The sequence below is a fragment of the Anabrus simplex genome, chromosome 3, assembly GCF_040414725.1.
Source record: "Anabrus simplex isolate iqAnaSimp1 chromosome 3, ASM4041472v1, whole genome shotgun sequence".
In the NCBI taxonomy this organism is placed as follows: domain Eukaryota; kingdom Metazoa; phylum Arthropoda; class Insecta; order Orthoptera; family Tettigoniidae; genus Anabrus; species Anabrus simplex.
Window position 1 is genome coordinate 363155201 of NC_090267.1, and position 16492 is coordinate 363171692.

Below are 16492 nucleotides of genomic sequence, written 5' to 3' on the forward strand. Positions count from 1 at the left end.
TTTTGCAACCCAGGTGGCAGATAACCTACTTGTTGTTTACCTAGCCTTTTCTTAAATAATGTTAAAATATTTGGGAATTTATTGAACACCCATCTAGGTAAATTATTCCAATCCCTAACTCCTCTTCCTATGAACAAATATTTGCCCCAGTTTTTCCTCTTGAATTCCAACTTTATCTCTATACTGTAATCTTTTCTACTTTTAAAAATGTCACTCAAACTTATTTGTCCGTTAATGTCATTCCATGCCACCTCTCCTCTGACAGCTTACAGCATATCGCTCAGTTGAGCAGCTCATCTCCTTTTTCTTAAGTCTTCCCAGCCCAAACTTTGCAACATTTTTGTAACACAAATTTGACACAAATTACCCAGAAAAAATCGAGCTGCTTTTCTTTGAATTTTTCCAGTTCTCAAATAAAGTAATCCTGGTGGGGGTCTCATACACTGGAACCATACTCTAACAGGGGCATACCAAAGATTTATATGCCCTCTCTTTTGCATCCTTACTTCTTCTTCATCCATTCCCTTTTCCAGATTCTCTCTAGGTAGGGTAGTGTACCCAAGTCCTCCACCTTACTCAATCTTTCCACCTTTACTCTTCTAGTACTTCATTGCTATCGACTTCTCTATTTGTAATACAGTCCACAACAGAGCTCCTCCATCTCATTCTAGGCCATCCCCTAGGCCTCTTTCCACCCTCTGTATCCATGAATGTTCTCTTTGGTATTCTCTCTCCTTGCATTCTCATCATGTGTCCAAACCATTTTAGCTTGTCTATATCAATCTCTCCTTGAAGTACACACTCTCATGCTTCTCCTTATTTCCTCATTTTGTATTCTATCTTGTCTTGTCTTTCCCTGTATGTTCCTCAAGAACCTCATTTCAGCTGCTTGTATCTTACTTTGGTTCTGTTTAGTCAACGTCAAGGCTGCTGAAGCATAGGTTAGTATAGGTTTATAACAGGACGGATATAAAACCTTCTTGCACTTCATTGGCACATCTTTGTTCCATACAATGTCTCTCACAAACTGGTAGAAACTTGCAGACTGCTGTACTTTTAAATTAATTTCACCATCCAAATTTCCATCTTGTGACATCACACTGGCCAAATATTTAAAAATTTTCACTGCTTCAAGAGGTTCATTTCCTATTTTTATCACTCCCCTGGATTTTCTGTTACCTCTCGTCATGATCAAAGTCGTGCTTTTTGCAGTACTAATCTTCATTCCAAATTTCTTATCTCCTCATTCCATAAATCAACCTATGTCTGTACTTCCTCTTCATTATCTCCCCAAACTACATTGTCATCAGCAAAGAGCATAGACTTTACTTGCTTGCCCATCATCTTCTCCTTGATATTATGTAGAATTCTATCCATGATGATAATGAAGAGTACGGGAGACAATACACTTCCCTGTCTTACACCCGTCTCAACTCTGAATAATTCACTTTGACTCACTTTGGCTCTAACACAGCTTTTGCAATTTTGATACAATGCTATTACCATCTGCATTGTTTCATTCCCAATCTGTGCCTCTGTCAATGTTTTCCGTACCAAATTCTTTGGGACACTGTCATATGCCTTTTCAATATCTAGAAACGTTACTACCATGTCCTTTCCATCATTTGTCACAATGTAAATATTGGGTCAAATGTGGACCTGCCTTTTCTGAATCCATACAGGTGTTCTGCCAATTTTCCCTCTACTCTGTCTCTTTCCAAGATTCTTTCAAGGATCTTAGCTGTATGAGGTATTAGTGTCACTCCTCTCTAATTTTCACATTGCTTCCTGTCTCCTTTCTTGAAAATTGGTATAATGACCCCCTTTTGTTTACTCTTTTGGAACATTCTTTCTCTCCATATCACTCTAAAGTCTATATAACCACTGTAGACCAACTGCTCCTGCTGCTATTATCATTTCTATGGTGACCTCGTCAATTCCAGCTGCCTTGCCTCGTTTCATTCTTTTAGTGGCCCACTCAATCTCTGCCATGGACACCTAGTTTACCTTATCTTCCATCTGCACTAAATCTTGTTCTCCGATTTCTCCTTGTACCGAGGTATTTTGCACATTGTAAAGCTGTTTAAAGTATTTTCCCCACCTCTGCAATATATCCGACTTCTGTCATCACTTCCTCTTCATTTTTAATGAAGTTAGCACCTTTACCTGGGTTTTTCTTCTTTTAAACCCACTGGAATAAGATCTTTTTGCTTCTGGTTATATCTTCTTGCAGAGATTCAGTGAATTTTAGCCAGCATTTCCTTTTCTCTTCTTGAACCACCTTGGAGCACTCCTTGCAGTGCCTGTATTCTCTTTTGCATTCTGTTGTTCTGTTTCTCAGCCATCTTTTCCAAGCTTGTTCTTCCTTTTAACTATATCTTTTACTCTGTCATTCCACCAGGGCATTTCTTGATCATTCTTCCTTCCTGATACTCTTCCATAGGTCTTTTCTGCAAACTCCACCATGACTGTTTTAAAGTATGCCCATTCTTCTTTGACCCTTCCGATGTCTTCCTTAGGTATACTTGTATTAATGTGTGTCTAGAATTATTTATATATTTCCTTCTCCTGCAATTTCCACACCCTTAGCTTTCTCTGCCTAATCTTCTTTTTCTTTTTTTTTTTTTTTGCAAGTTGCTATACATTGCACTGACACAGATAGGTCTTATGGCGACGATGGGACAGGAAGGGGCTAGGAGTGGGAAAGAAGCAGCCATGGCCTTAAGGTACAGCCCCAGCATTTGCCTGGTGTGAAAATGGGAAACCACGGAAAACCATCTTCAGGACTGCCGACAGTGGGGTTCGAACCCACTATCTCCTGAATACTGCACACTGGCCGCACTTAAGCGACTGTAGCGATCGAGCTTGGTCTGCCTAATCTCAGTCATCTTTTGTATCTTTCCCATCTTTAACTTAGCTATCACAACTTCTGTGATCTCCTTCGAAAGATCCACTTGGAAGGCCTGTTATATCTACCAACATTTTCCTCTTACCTTTCTCGACCGAAATGTAATCTATTAGAGTTTTGATTTTGTTATCCCAACTATATCTTGTTATCTTCTGTTTTTCTTTCAAAACCATGTGTTACCAATGATCAGCTCATTTCTTCTACAAAAGTCTACCAAAATATCTCCAGCCTTGTTCCTCTTCCCATATCCAAATGGACCTATAATCTCTTCATCTCCTTTTCTTTCCTGACCTACTTGAGCATTCATGTCTCCTATCATAATAACTTGTTTGTCCTGTATATGGGCTTCCAGATATTCAAAGTATTCCTCTAGATCCGTATCCATATTTCCTGTTTGTGGCCAATATTTTGAATAAACAAAAGATAAATTTCCCTTGAAAATTACATGGTTTTTTTTTAACCACAAAAACAGGCAAAACTTATGCACACACCTGGTACAGCGATTCCCAAAAGGAATTTTCACCCCATCAATGAAGTAATTAAACCGAGAGGACTTTTCATCTCTGTGAAATTCACAACCTGCCTTTTCACACTGTTTATCATCATACCATTGCCTGCTGTCCATCTTACAACATTATCGAGGACTTTTTTTTTTTTTTTTTTTACAGTCACTCACATTACTGTAATTTATTATTCTATAGAATACCTATAACATCATCTGCAAAAAGCCTTATCTCTGATTCCAATTCTTTACTCATATCAATTATATATAAGAAAACATAAAGTTCCAACAATACTGCCTTGAAGAATTCCCCTCTTAATGACTATATCTACTCTAATTCTCTGAGTTCTATTTTCTAGAAATATAACCACCTATTCAATCACTCTTTTCTCCTGTCCAACTGCACTCATTTCTGTCGGTAGTCTCCCATGATCTACCCTATCAAAAGCTTTAGACAGGTCAACTGTGATACAGTCCATCGGACCTCCTGTGTTTAAAATATCTGCTCTAAGTGCCTTGCTGGAATCCTACAAGTTGAGCTTCAGTGGAATAGTGATGGGTAGCTCCTGAATGAGTCGTGCAAGATTAATGCTTCACTCCTGTGAAGTGTGAACTAACCACTCAATTTCAATGAACTGGTAGTTCAAACACTTCACAGCTCTCAAACTTCGTATCATTCACAACTCATTTGATTTGTCTGTCGCTCACTAACTTGCTCTCTTCCCCTCTCTATCTGAGTCATTCATTTTCTCCTTCACTCCCAGTCCCATTCTATCTGTAAACTCTTTTATTACACCATTAAAGATATATAAGAAGACACTGACAGTCCGTCAGTGTGAGCACAGCAGACATGCAAATAATATACTTACCTTGTGAATCTGGAAGTAAAAAATGCATTGAATCCACAGCCGAAAGGGTATCTTCCTTGCAGGAGTGTTAATCACATACACAACATCTAATTAATTAAACAAAACTGCACTTGGGGAATACACTAATTAAATAAAAAATTTAAAAAATGAAGGACTTTGTATCACTTCTTAAAAATAAAGAATGCATTGAATCCACAGCCGAAAGAGTATCTTCCTTGTAGGAACGTTCATCATATATGCAACCTGTGACAATAAAGTTCAGTGAATGAAGTCAGAACGGTTGATCCGGCAACACACAACGCTGCACCTGAGTAGCAGCAGGTTTTGACCACCTGCTCCCAACGTTGTTCAGTTGAACATTGTGTTTATGCCGTGCAAGACCTGTTTGACACAGTGTGTGTTTAGTGTGTTGGTTCTGAACTGCAAACAGAAACATGAACGACCAAAAGATCAATGTACAGCTTTGCTTTAAGCTTGGCAAGACACCAAAAGAAACACAAGCAATACTGGTACGTGTTTATGAAGATCAAGCACTGTCTTTGAAGTGGGTGTATGAGTGTTTCGCCCATTTTCGAGGAGGCCGGGAAAGTGCTTCTAACAACTCCCGTAGCAGAAGACCGGCGACCGCCATCAGTGACGAAAACATTGAGAAGGTGAGGACATCAATCACGAATGATCAGCAATTAACTGTGCACAAGATAGCGGATGAACTGGAGATTAACCATGAGTCCATGCGAAAATTCGTTACCCAGAAGTTAGGGAAGAGGAAAACATGTTCTCGTCTTGTGCCACATCACTTGACTGACGATCAGAAGCAGGCACGTTTAGAGGCTTCACAGGATTTTGTTCAAAACAGCGGATGCGACACCAAATTTCTTGAACTGTATTGTCACTCAGGATGAAACGTAGTGTCTTAGGTACAACCCTGAAGCGAAACGGCAAAGCATGAAATGGCGTTCTTCGGGATCCCCTCGTTGGAAAAAGGTCAGAGCCAAAAAGTCACGCATCAAAACGATGCTCATCACCTTTTTCGATAGTCAAGGCATTAACTACAAGGAATTTCTACCTGAGGGAACGACGTTGAATGCTGCACGGTACACTGAAATTTTAACCCGTTTCATGTAACGTCTACGCAGGGTACGACCCCAGTACACACAACAAGGTTCATGATTTTTTTGGCCATGACAACGCTCGCCCACATACAGCCAATATCGTCAAACAGTTCATGGCAAACAAAGTGGGTGGTGCAACTTGAACATCCCCCATACTCGCCAGATCTTAATCCTCCAGACTTCTTCCTATTCCCATGAATCAAAACTCGCTTTGAAAGGAAAGAGATTTGACGATATTCCTGACATCCAACGAAAATGACGAGGCTTTTGAACACCATTCCAAAGGAAGCCTTCTTGCAAAGTTTTCAGGACATGTATCGCCGATCTCAGCAGTGCATAGTCGTGGGAGGGAGACTATTTCGATGGACAGTAAGGTCACTGTCGTGCATTGTTCATATATGTTGATCGTACAGGACTATTCACCGAACTTTGTCACATATTGTACAACATTTAAGTAATTAAACAAAATTTCACTTTAGGGAATAGACTATTTAAATAAAAAATAAAAATGAACAGACTTTGTATCACTTCTTAGGCAAATGTTTAGAGATTTCTGTTTAAAAACATTATTTGTTCCACTCTTTTTCCAGTCAGGCAATTCCTTCTGTCTGTTATAAGGTGTCTGGCCTTCGAGAACACTCTTTCGCATGGTGTGGAGGTTGCAACAACACACAGCTGTATTTTAGCAAGTTCAAAGAGTGCTGGGTACACTGACTGCCGTTCAGACCACCACTGAAGTGGATTCCCTTGCCTCTGTAATAGGGGTTCCTGCAAATATTTATCCACTTCTACTATGGCAGCAGCTCTAGCGTATGGATTACTCTACAACCTGGAAACCACATCATCGAATTCAACCCCAAGACAAGAAGTAGATTCGGCAGTTGAAACTGGGTTTTCTGCAGTGGCAGTGGATGTGTCCGACACATATCTCTCAGAATACCGGATCAGGTTTTGTTTTGCTTTCTCAGCAGAGCTTTTGTCAGAAGATCCAAGTAATTTGAACCGGGGGTCCCATAAAGTTGCCCATCACCTTCTCATATCCTTCAGTTCTATTTCTAACTCTTGCACTGAAATTGCCCATTAGCACTATCCTATCCTTGCTGTTGATCCTGACTATGATGTCAGTCAGTGCTTCATAAAACTTGTCAACTTTCTCCTCATCTGCAACCTAATGTGGTGAATACAATGAGACAATTCTTGCCCTAATTCCTCGAACAGCCTAATCTACCCACATCATTCACTCATTTACATGTCTTACAGAAACTATGTTCCATGTAATAGTATTCCTGATGAGCAGTCCTACACCTTGCTCTGCCCTTCCCATTTTAACATCCACCAAGAACACTTTATAATCTGCTGTCACTTCCTTGTTATCTCCCCGTACCCGAATATCATTAACTCCTAATACATCCAGACGCATCCTCTTTGTTGACTCAGCCAGTTCTACTTTTTTTTTCTTCCATAAGCCCCATTAACCCAGCATTACTCACTACATCTTTACATGCACCATTACTTGCTAGTGGATGCAGCACTCACCTTTATGTTTAAAGGCTGTAATATGCCCATATAAACAAGGAGGTATTTATAATATGTCAATCTGAGATAGTTATTTAGGAATTCAACCAAGTGGAGTGGCTACGCGCTGCACTCAGGAGACACGTGGGTTTGAACCCCACCTTTGGCCGTCCTAAGAATGGTTTTCTACAGTTTCCAGTTTACACTTCTAGGCAAGTGCGGGGACAATACCTATTCATGAGCCACAGCTGATTCCTTCCACCTCCTTACCCAATTTCATTCACCATCATTTATTTCATCTTCATTAGCTCCTCAACTGAGGTTGGCATCAGGAAGAGCATACAGCCATAAAACATGCGATATGAATTCATCTCACATCATCCTCGACCCCATATCACGAAACGGCAGTAGGGGTAGACAAGCGATTTATTTAGAAACACAAACGCTTAAATTTAAGGAAATCTGAGATAAGAGGAGTATGCTTATTATGAACTAAATAAAGTGAACATATCATCTAGCATTTTGCCTGCTACCATTTCTTGATGGATACAGTACTTTTGTATCCATCTCTTGGCACAGGCCAGAGTAAAGTGTAGCTTTCACCGCAATCCCAGTCTCATCCATGGCTGTGGCAATATGGAAGCTGCTGGGGTATGGGTGGTGCTGAGTAATGGCATTCAGAGCATGACTAGTGCATCTGAGTGTTATGAAAGGTGTTGCTCACAGGGTCAGTCGTGCTGCAATAGTACTTTCTGGCCCAGTGAGGAAAGCAATGGCAAACTACCTCACTCCTCGTTATGCCTAGTACGCCTCATTTTGGTGCTGCCATTGGTTTTTGTGGTTTCCTTATAACCGCATAACCTTTGGTGGTGCTATTTGAGGATCCAACCAGCCTCTGGGCTGATGACCTAACAGACAGACATAATCTAGCATAATAGGAAATAAACATTTTACACAGTCAGTCATAAATTCTGTTGCTTTAAGCATCTTTCCTGGAACACTGTTTAGAAATTTTGTTTCCGGGTTTGAACATCTGTAGCAGGAGTGTGAAGGCTCAACATGAAGATTCCCGCCTTTCCTAAAAAAATGGACTACAGCCTTCAATCAACTAAAGTACCTCTTCTTCCTCAGAACTTGCAAACACTCTTTTTCACTGTTATGAACACTTTTGTAAACCTCATCTGTTCCATACCATCAATTTTATTGTTCAAGTCCACTTCCTCCACTGTTTCACCCAACCATGAAAGTATTTGATCAGTGGATGCCATAACTTGTATGAGTTCTCTAATAACAGTCACAGGATAAACATTTCACATTAAACACAAGTATAAGACAAAACTTGATTTACTACAATGTGTGACATGTGAGTAGCAACGTTACTCGCTAATGAGCGCACCGCTCACCAAACACCCACTGTCACGCCTAATAACAGATTGAGAATCTTGCTTTTCAAAGATGATGGAAATGACTGACAACTCCCCTTAGTAACAATCTGTTTGAAAGGTACAGGGAGTTTCAAAAGTAGAGGTCTTGTAACATTCCAACAAGCAATATACTACAGAGATGAGCGCCACACTGACCATGTGAGTAACCTCAGGTTAACAGTGATAGCTCCCCATCGAAATCCACTTTTTTCCCCAAGCTGTTTCCAAGGAGTCCCTCGCCTGTCAAATGGAAGTGGGACTCCATTACTCCCATAGCTCCGAGGCTTACTTAAAACATTCTGAGTGTGCTCAGTGAAAATTCTGTGAAGCAGGATGCTACCCTACTTACAGACAGTTCCAGTAAAGATCTCTCCTCTAACGGGTTAACGACCACAGTTGATTGTATAGTCCTAGCCACCTCGAGCACAAAGAGAGCCACAAATCAGAATATGTCCGAGATGCCCACTCCCACTCCATAGCAACTGGTATCCCAACTCTCAGGACCACTTACCAGGCTATTCAGCCGTTGCTCATGGTTCACGAAGTAGGACAGAACTATAGTAACCCACATCACGAACCCCTCCATTTTTCACTACAATTTGTATGGCTGCCAATTATGCTTACCATCATATTATCCTTAACTGACTTCTTTGCTAGATTCAATTTCCTTAATAAGTTCTTTCAACTTCTCCTTACTTCTACAACCATTTATAACTATGAAAGCATGATATGAGCTTTTAGGCTTATACCATGTCAAGAAAACAGCGTGAAACCTTGCGTTTCTTAGAGAACTTGCTCCATGTCGTCAAAAGAAAATCTCAACTGTTAACAAGGAAGTAAACGTGAATAGTTTCACCTTGTTTTCTTGACACAGCATAAGCCCAAAAGACCATATCATGTCTTACAAGTATGGGCCATGAAAACATAAATGTTAACATTATATTAACTCTATTTCTTTCCAACCTGCACCTCATTCTTAGACTAGTCTCTTTACTTCACTGTTATAATACAGTGAGTATTTACCACTCCTTACCCACCACCTTAAAAAGTACATAGCCTATCTGTTTTCATATTCCCGAACAATGGCTTTAAACCCATCCCACACACTGTTTATATTTTTATTTTACCATTTTCTGCCAATCGTACTTATTTTTTTAAACCTCCCTTGTGCCTGTCTTATCAACCATATGGTACTGCCAGGTAATCCTATTTTAACAACTTTCCTTTTCTATTGCATTTATTTTTAACTACAACAAAGAAAACTCTGTGATTACTTATAACATCTATTACTTCAGTTTCTCTATAGAACTCATCTGGTTTTACCAGCACTACATCCAGACTATTCTTCCCCCTAGTTGGTTCCATCACTTTCTGATTCAGCTGTCCTTCCCATATTAACTCATCTGCCATTTGTTGGTTATGCTTCCTGTCATCTGTATTACCTTCCCAACTGAATCTTGGAAAATTGAGATCACATACTGCAATCACGTTCCTTTCCATGTTATTTCCCACATAAATGATTATCTTATCAGATAATTCTGCATCAGCGTCAGTGCCACCGTTTTCAGGTCTGTACATTCCAGAATCAAGTTGCCTATTATCTTCAGAGATGAGCTTTACACGTAAATCACGTTTTTCATCCGACTTAACTTTTTTGTAGATTATAAATTCTTTCACCATAATAAAAACTCCCCCTTGTACCATTTCTATGCTTTCCCTATGATAAACACTCCAGTTTCATAAAAACTTGTAATGTTTTAGATACCGGTATGTTTAATTGGCATAGTTCTTATTAATCTAGTCCAAAGGAATTACACCAACAGAGGGAGAGAGTCCTGAAATTAATATTAACCATCTGAAATCTAGCGATGAAACATAAACCACCACAAATCTAGCAAACTGGCAATCATGTTACACAACTAAGTTAATTTCTATGTTCGTTGTTAGTAGACATCAAGACATAGACCCAGTACTAAAAAGACTAAACTTCACATTATGAGAACTCCACGTATATTGAACAGGTTATCAACTACATTTAAGATTGAAAACGATGTCACAGTAGTGGAATAAGCCTAAACTTAAGGTGAGCCGAAATAACAATTATTAATCCACACGTCCATTTATTCCGTATATTTCCTTCCAAATTATGAATTATTCTTCGGTACATTCCACACCACTTGTAAATAAACCACATCAAAACGTATATGTTAGCAGCACATACAAACAACTCTTGATACATATCTATGCATTGCAAATAACAAACAGGAAAACAAACTAGGCCTAGGATCAAGTAGAAACGACAATTTAATGAAGTAGTTGGATCACCTGAATTAGTTTATCTCCTTTTAAAACGTCCAGATGCAAACCGACAGGCGGCTTTCCAGCCCTGAAACAACATCAACATAACCTACAACTGTGAAACAATGTCAACATAACCTACAACTGTAAAAATCCTAATACAAACTACAATTCATTCCGAACACTTCTTAAATCCTTATCCAGAAAAGCTAAACTGTTGAAATAAGCTGTCTAAAAGGGACCATTCAACAACATAATACACAAATTTCCTCACCAACTTGGCACATCATAATGATTCGCCATCGTTATAAACACTTGAATACATAGTCACGTGATAATGTTATTTTAGGTTGTCCAACCTCCTAACGCAACAAATGAATTTGAGCACCATCCTATGGCACCACCCGATTCCTCTTTCGTTCGGACAGTTGAAATGAAATGAATTTCGAGGTTGTCTTCTGGCTTTGATGTCCAGATAATTGTGCGCGCTATCCCACTAATCTTTCAGATTTATTTAGGAATTCAACGATTTTTGTACTATTGGCATTATTGTTAGTCACACAAATCGTTCGAGGCGCCTTTATTTATCACACCACACAAATATAACATTATACCCTCACGGGATGATCGGTTCTCGAAATAGATAATAAGAGTATTAGCTGGCAACTACTGTCATACTACAGGAAGCGGTGTTGACGGATCAGCAGCGATCGCCGCGACATCTTGCGGGGAATTTTCTGTCATCTGCTGTGTAATGGCGGAAAGGGGCGTGTCTTTGAACAGCTGTTATCTAGCCGTGTGGTTATCAACGTGATAAAGACGTGTAATCACATATTTCCTTGCTTTATACAACAAAATCGATCTAAATTATGCACGGTAATAAAATTTATAGAAATCGTTTTCGAAACACTTGATTGTTCAAAATATATTGTTTATATCTTCTTTTTAATTAGTGCACATATTCTGTGTGAGAGGGGAAGATTAGGATAAATGGCATATAACTAATATTACATTCTCTTTACCGACAGAGTATTTATATGTATTTTCACGAGAGTTTAATCCTGATGTAAACATGGTATGTCCACGCCTACGCCAAAGAAAGAGTTGTGATTCGCTGAGCGTGTAGTACCGACCTGCACCTCGGCAACGTCTCGTGTTCGGACGTACAGGGCTGCGCATCGCATACGAAAACAGTGCAAAGATGTGAACTTCTGAATAAACGACTAAACTTGGATTCTGTTCACTTAGTTCATTGAATACATTCACAATGCACTGCTTATAGCCACTTTTGAGCGGTTTTTCCTCTTTTGTACTTCACTACATGCGAAGGTCCATTTATCTCACTATGAATACTGACACCGACTGCTACTGCAAGATGCAACACCTTATCTGCAGGCTGTACAGCTTGGGACTTTCCCTCACTACGAGAAGACCTCCTGTATCACACCACGCCTTTTGCCTTCATTTCTCATTTTTTAATCACTATTTTATATTAAAAACATGTATATACCGGTATATATGGCAACCATTTGATTACGTACTCTTCCAAACTCACTAAATGTAATAAAATTAAATTAATGCCACGTACTACTTTCCGTCGAGCTCGCATACAGTCGAGTGAGTGCTGCTCCAATCAACAACGTCCATGTCCACGTGCAAAGGCAACGTGCTCCGCCTATTTGTTTACAACAGGATTAAACTCTCGTGAAAAGACATTTAATAACATTCATTGAATGGGAATTCTGTACAGAAAAAAAAACGTCCATGTATGTACGTATATCTGAGTGTAATAACTATTTGGTTACGTGAATTTACATCAGAAAAGCAATCGTACATAATACTTTGATTTTGTAAAGCAACTGTGAGACAAGATTATAAAGCTTTTCATTTGGAGAGTACTGTTTTTGCTTCTCATATGTGGATTTTGCTGACTTTGGACCTCAGATTGGGAAGAAAGTCAGGTTTCTAGTAGAGCTCTGAATTTATTTGAAGGCCACAAATTAAAATGTGGATTACAACAGATTATTACAGGTGCGATGAAATGAAATGGCGTATGGCTTTTAGTGCCGGGAGTGTATGAGGACATGTTCGGCTCGCCAGGTGCAGGTCTCTTGATTTGACACCCGTAGGCGATCTGCGCGTCAATCAATCAATCAATACTGATCTGCATTTAGGGCAGTCGCCCAGGTGGCAGATTCCCTATCTGTTGCTTTCCTAGACTTTTCCGAAATGATTTCAAAGAAATTGGAAATTTATTGAACATCTCCCTTGGTAAGTTATTCCAATCCCTAACTCCCCTTCCTATAAATGAATATTTGCCCCAGTTTGTCCTCTTGAATTCCAACTTTATCTTCATATTGTGATCTTTCCTACTTTTATAGACGCCATTCAAACCTATTCGTCTACTAATGTCACTCCACGCCATCTCTCCGCTGACAGCTCGGAACATACCACTTAGTCGAGCAGATCTTCTTCTTTCTCTCAATTCTTCCCAACCCAAACTTTGCAACATTTTTGTAACGCTACTCTTTTGTCGGAAATCACCCAGAACAAATCGAGCTGCTTTTCTTTGGAATTTTTCCAGTTCTCGAATCAGGTAATCCTGGTGAGGGTCCCATACACTGGAACCATACTCTAGTTGGGGTCTTACCAGAGACTTACATGCACTCTCCTTTACATCCTTACTACAACCCCTAAACACCCTCATAACCATGTGCAGAGATCGGTACCCTTTATTTACAATCCCATTTATGTGATAACCCCAGTGAAGATCTTTCCTTATATTAACACCTAGATACTTACAATGATCCCCAAAAGGAACTTTCACCCCATCAACGCAGTAATTAAAACTGAGAGGACTTTTCCTATTTGTGAAACTCACAACCTGACTTTTAACCCCGTTTATCAACATACCATTGCCTGCTGTCCATCTCACAATATTTTCGAGGTCACGTTGCAGTTGCTCACAATCTTGTAACTTATTTATCACTCTATAGAGAATAACATCATCCGCAAAAAGCCTTACCTCCGATTCCACTCCTTTACTCATATCATTTATATATATAAGAAAACATAAAGGTCCGATAACACTGCCCTGAGGAACTCCCCTCTCAACTATTACAGGGTCAGAAAAAGCTTCACCTACTCTAACTCTCTGAGGTCTATTTTCTAGAAATATAGCAACCCATTCAGTCACTCTTTTGTCTAGTCCAATTGCACTCATTTTTGCCAGTAGTCTCCCAAATGCTTTAGACATGTCAGTCGCGATACAGTCCATTTGACCTCCAGAATCCAAGATATCTGCTATATCTTGCTGGAATCCTACAAGTTGAGCTTCAGTGGAATAACCTTTCCTAAAACCGAATTGCCTTCTATCGAACCAGTTATTAATTTCACAAACATGTCTAATATAATCAGAAAGAATGCCTTCCCAAAGCTTACATACAATGCATGTCAAACTTACTGGCCTGTAATTTTCAGCTTTATGTCTATCACCCTTTCCTTTATACACAGGGGCTACTATAGCAACTCTCCATTCATCTGGTATAGCTCCTTCGGCCAAACAATAATCAAATAAGTACTTCAGATATGGTACTATATCCCAACCCATTGTCTTTAGTATATCCCCAGAAATCTAATCAATTCCAGCCGCTTTTCTAGTTTTCAACTTTTGTATCTTATTGTAAATGTCATTGTTATCATATGTAAATGTTATTACTTCTTTGGCCTTAGTCTCTTCCTCTATCTCGACATTATCCTTGTAACCAACAATCTTGACATACTGCTGACTGAATACTTCTGCCTTTTGAAGATCCTCACATACACACTCCCCTTGTTCATTAATTATTCCTGGAATGTCCTTCTTGGAACCTGTTTCTGCCTTAAAATACCTATACATACCCTTCCATTTTTCACTAAAATTTGTATGACTGCCAATTATGCTTGCCATCATGTTATCCTTAGCTGCCTTCTTTGCTAGATTCAATTTTATAGTAAGTTCCTTCAATTTCTCCTTACTTCCACACCCATTTCTAACTCTATTTCTTTCCATTCTGCACCACCTTCTTAGTCTCTTTATTTCTCTATTATAATAAGGTGGGTCTTTACCATTCCTTACCACCCTTAAAGGTACAAACCTGTTTTCGCATTCCTCAACAATTTCTTTAAACCCATCCCAGAGTCTGTTTACATTTTTATTTACCGTTTTCCACCGATCATAGTTACTTTTTAGAAACTGCCTCATACCTGCTTTATCAGCCATATGGTACTGCCTAACAGTCCTACTTTTAAGACCTTCCTTCCTATCACATTTATTTTTAACTACCACAAAAACAGCTTCATGATCACTAATACCATCTATTACTTCAGTTTCCCTATAGAGCTCATCTGGTTTTATCAGCACCACATCCAAAATATTTTTCCTTTTGGTTGGTTCCATCACTTTCTGAATCAGCTGTCCTTCCCGTCGTGATGAGGATGAAATGATGATGAAGACGATACATACACCCAGCCCTCATGCCAGCGAAATATACCATTGATGGTTAAAATTCACGACCCTGCTGGGAATCGAACCTGGGACCCCTGTGACCAAAGACCAGCACGCTAACCATTTAGCCATGGAGCCGGACAACAGGTACAATAAAGCGTATTCTGAAACAGTATTTCACAAAATCAACACTCCCAGTTTTTTGCATCCGTTTTTTTGGAACTACATAGAAATTAAAACGTACGTTATCTTATATACACATAATTCTGTAGACTCTTCCATTAGTTCACATGTTCAGTCATTATTGTCTGCCTCGTTAGATAAATCGGATGGAATGACATTGTCAATTAGAGGCTTGTAAAAATCCAATTTTTCATTCTGACAACAGTTCTTACTAACGTGAATTTCAAGGAGACGTTTGACATCACCTACTTTCTTAGGATTGCTAAGGTTTTGTTGGTGTGGTTGGATGAGTTTCGGAACCATGTGAGCAATATGGGTGCCCTTTCTTGTTATATATTTAAAGGAGCCTATGACTAGCATGTAGAAGTTCTCACCTCTCACGAGGTGCCAAACATTTAGAGGCTTCAGTAGTATCTTCTTTGCTTCCGACTTCCAATCAAATATTTCACAGTTTTCTGTGCCAACCTTCACTATTTTTGAATGTTTTGAAATTCTTTCGATGTACTCCTCAGAGTTCACAATTACCTGTCTTTTTGAAATATCTTTTGAACACAACCCAAAGAGTCTGTCAGGTGGGATAAAAGAGTGGCCTCGAATTGGAAAATACATCTCAAACCCGTGGACATTTGAGGGTGTTTGGAGTAGCCAATTTTCAACCATAGCGAGCAGAGTTTTTTTCTGCCCTCCACAGCCGTCAGCAAATAAACGGATCTTCTTAATTTCTTCCAGGAATGGACAGGAAGAAATTTCATTAGATCCCTTTTTATGAACATTCTCTGTCCATACATAACTAGTGCAGTTGCGAGGGTTGAGTTTGTCATCAGAGGACCCGACAACAACCGAGAAGTTGTAGAGATATATCTGCCGACGGTAGTAGATAGATAGATACTTTATTATTTTTCTGTAGATCTACAGTAATAATACCAATTTGATCCTTTAAATGAGAAAAATAACATGTTCAGCCCATGCCAAAATTCACTCTTTCAAACTACAGAAAAAAGAAAAGAAAAAGAAAACACGCAGAGAACAAAAATGAGCAAACAAAACAATATTAATAAGAAAGAAAAAACAATCAAACGTACTCCATGGACATGCCATGAAATTCCTCAGATACTCCGGAAACGTAACCCCCAAAGTGAGGGTCACCACGGTAGTCATCCTCGGCCCTTTCGTGCCACGTCCAACGTCTTTGCTG

The 16492-nt window shown here is 39.3% G+C and overlaps 1 protein-coding gene across 4 annotated transcripts in view; it reads right to left on the bottom strand.

The window, feature by feature from the left end:
- Window positions 1–11220, bottom strand: part of NiPp1 (nuclear inhibitor of protein phosphatase 1) — a 152070-nt gene extending 140850 nt beyond the window's left edge. For all 4 annotated transcript variants that reach the window (XR_010859535.2, XR_010859534.2, XR_010859533.2 and 1 more), the window contains exons 1-2: window positions 10903–11220; window positions 10656–10716 (exon numbers count right to left, since the gene is read on the bottom strand). Coding sequence is in view for 1 of the 4 variants with exons in the window: in XM_067143280.2 (XP_066999381.1) it covers window positions 10656–10716; window positions 10903–10931 (90 nt within the window). In the remaining 3 variants the exon portion in view is untranslated. The remainder of the gene's footprint in view (window positions 1–10655; window positions 10717–10902) is intronic.
- Between the last annotated feature and the right edge of the window lie 5272 nt (window positions 11221–16492).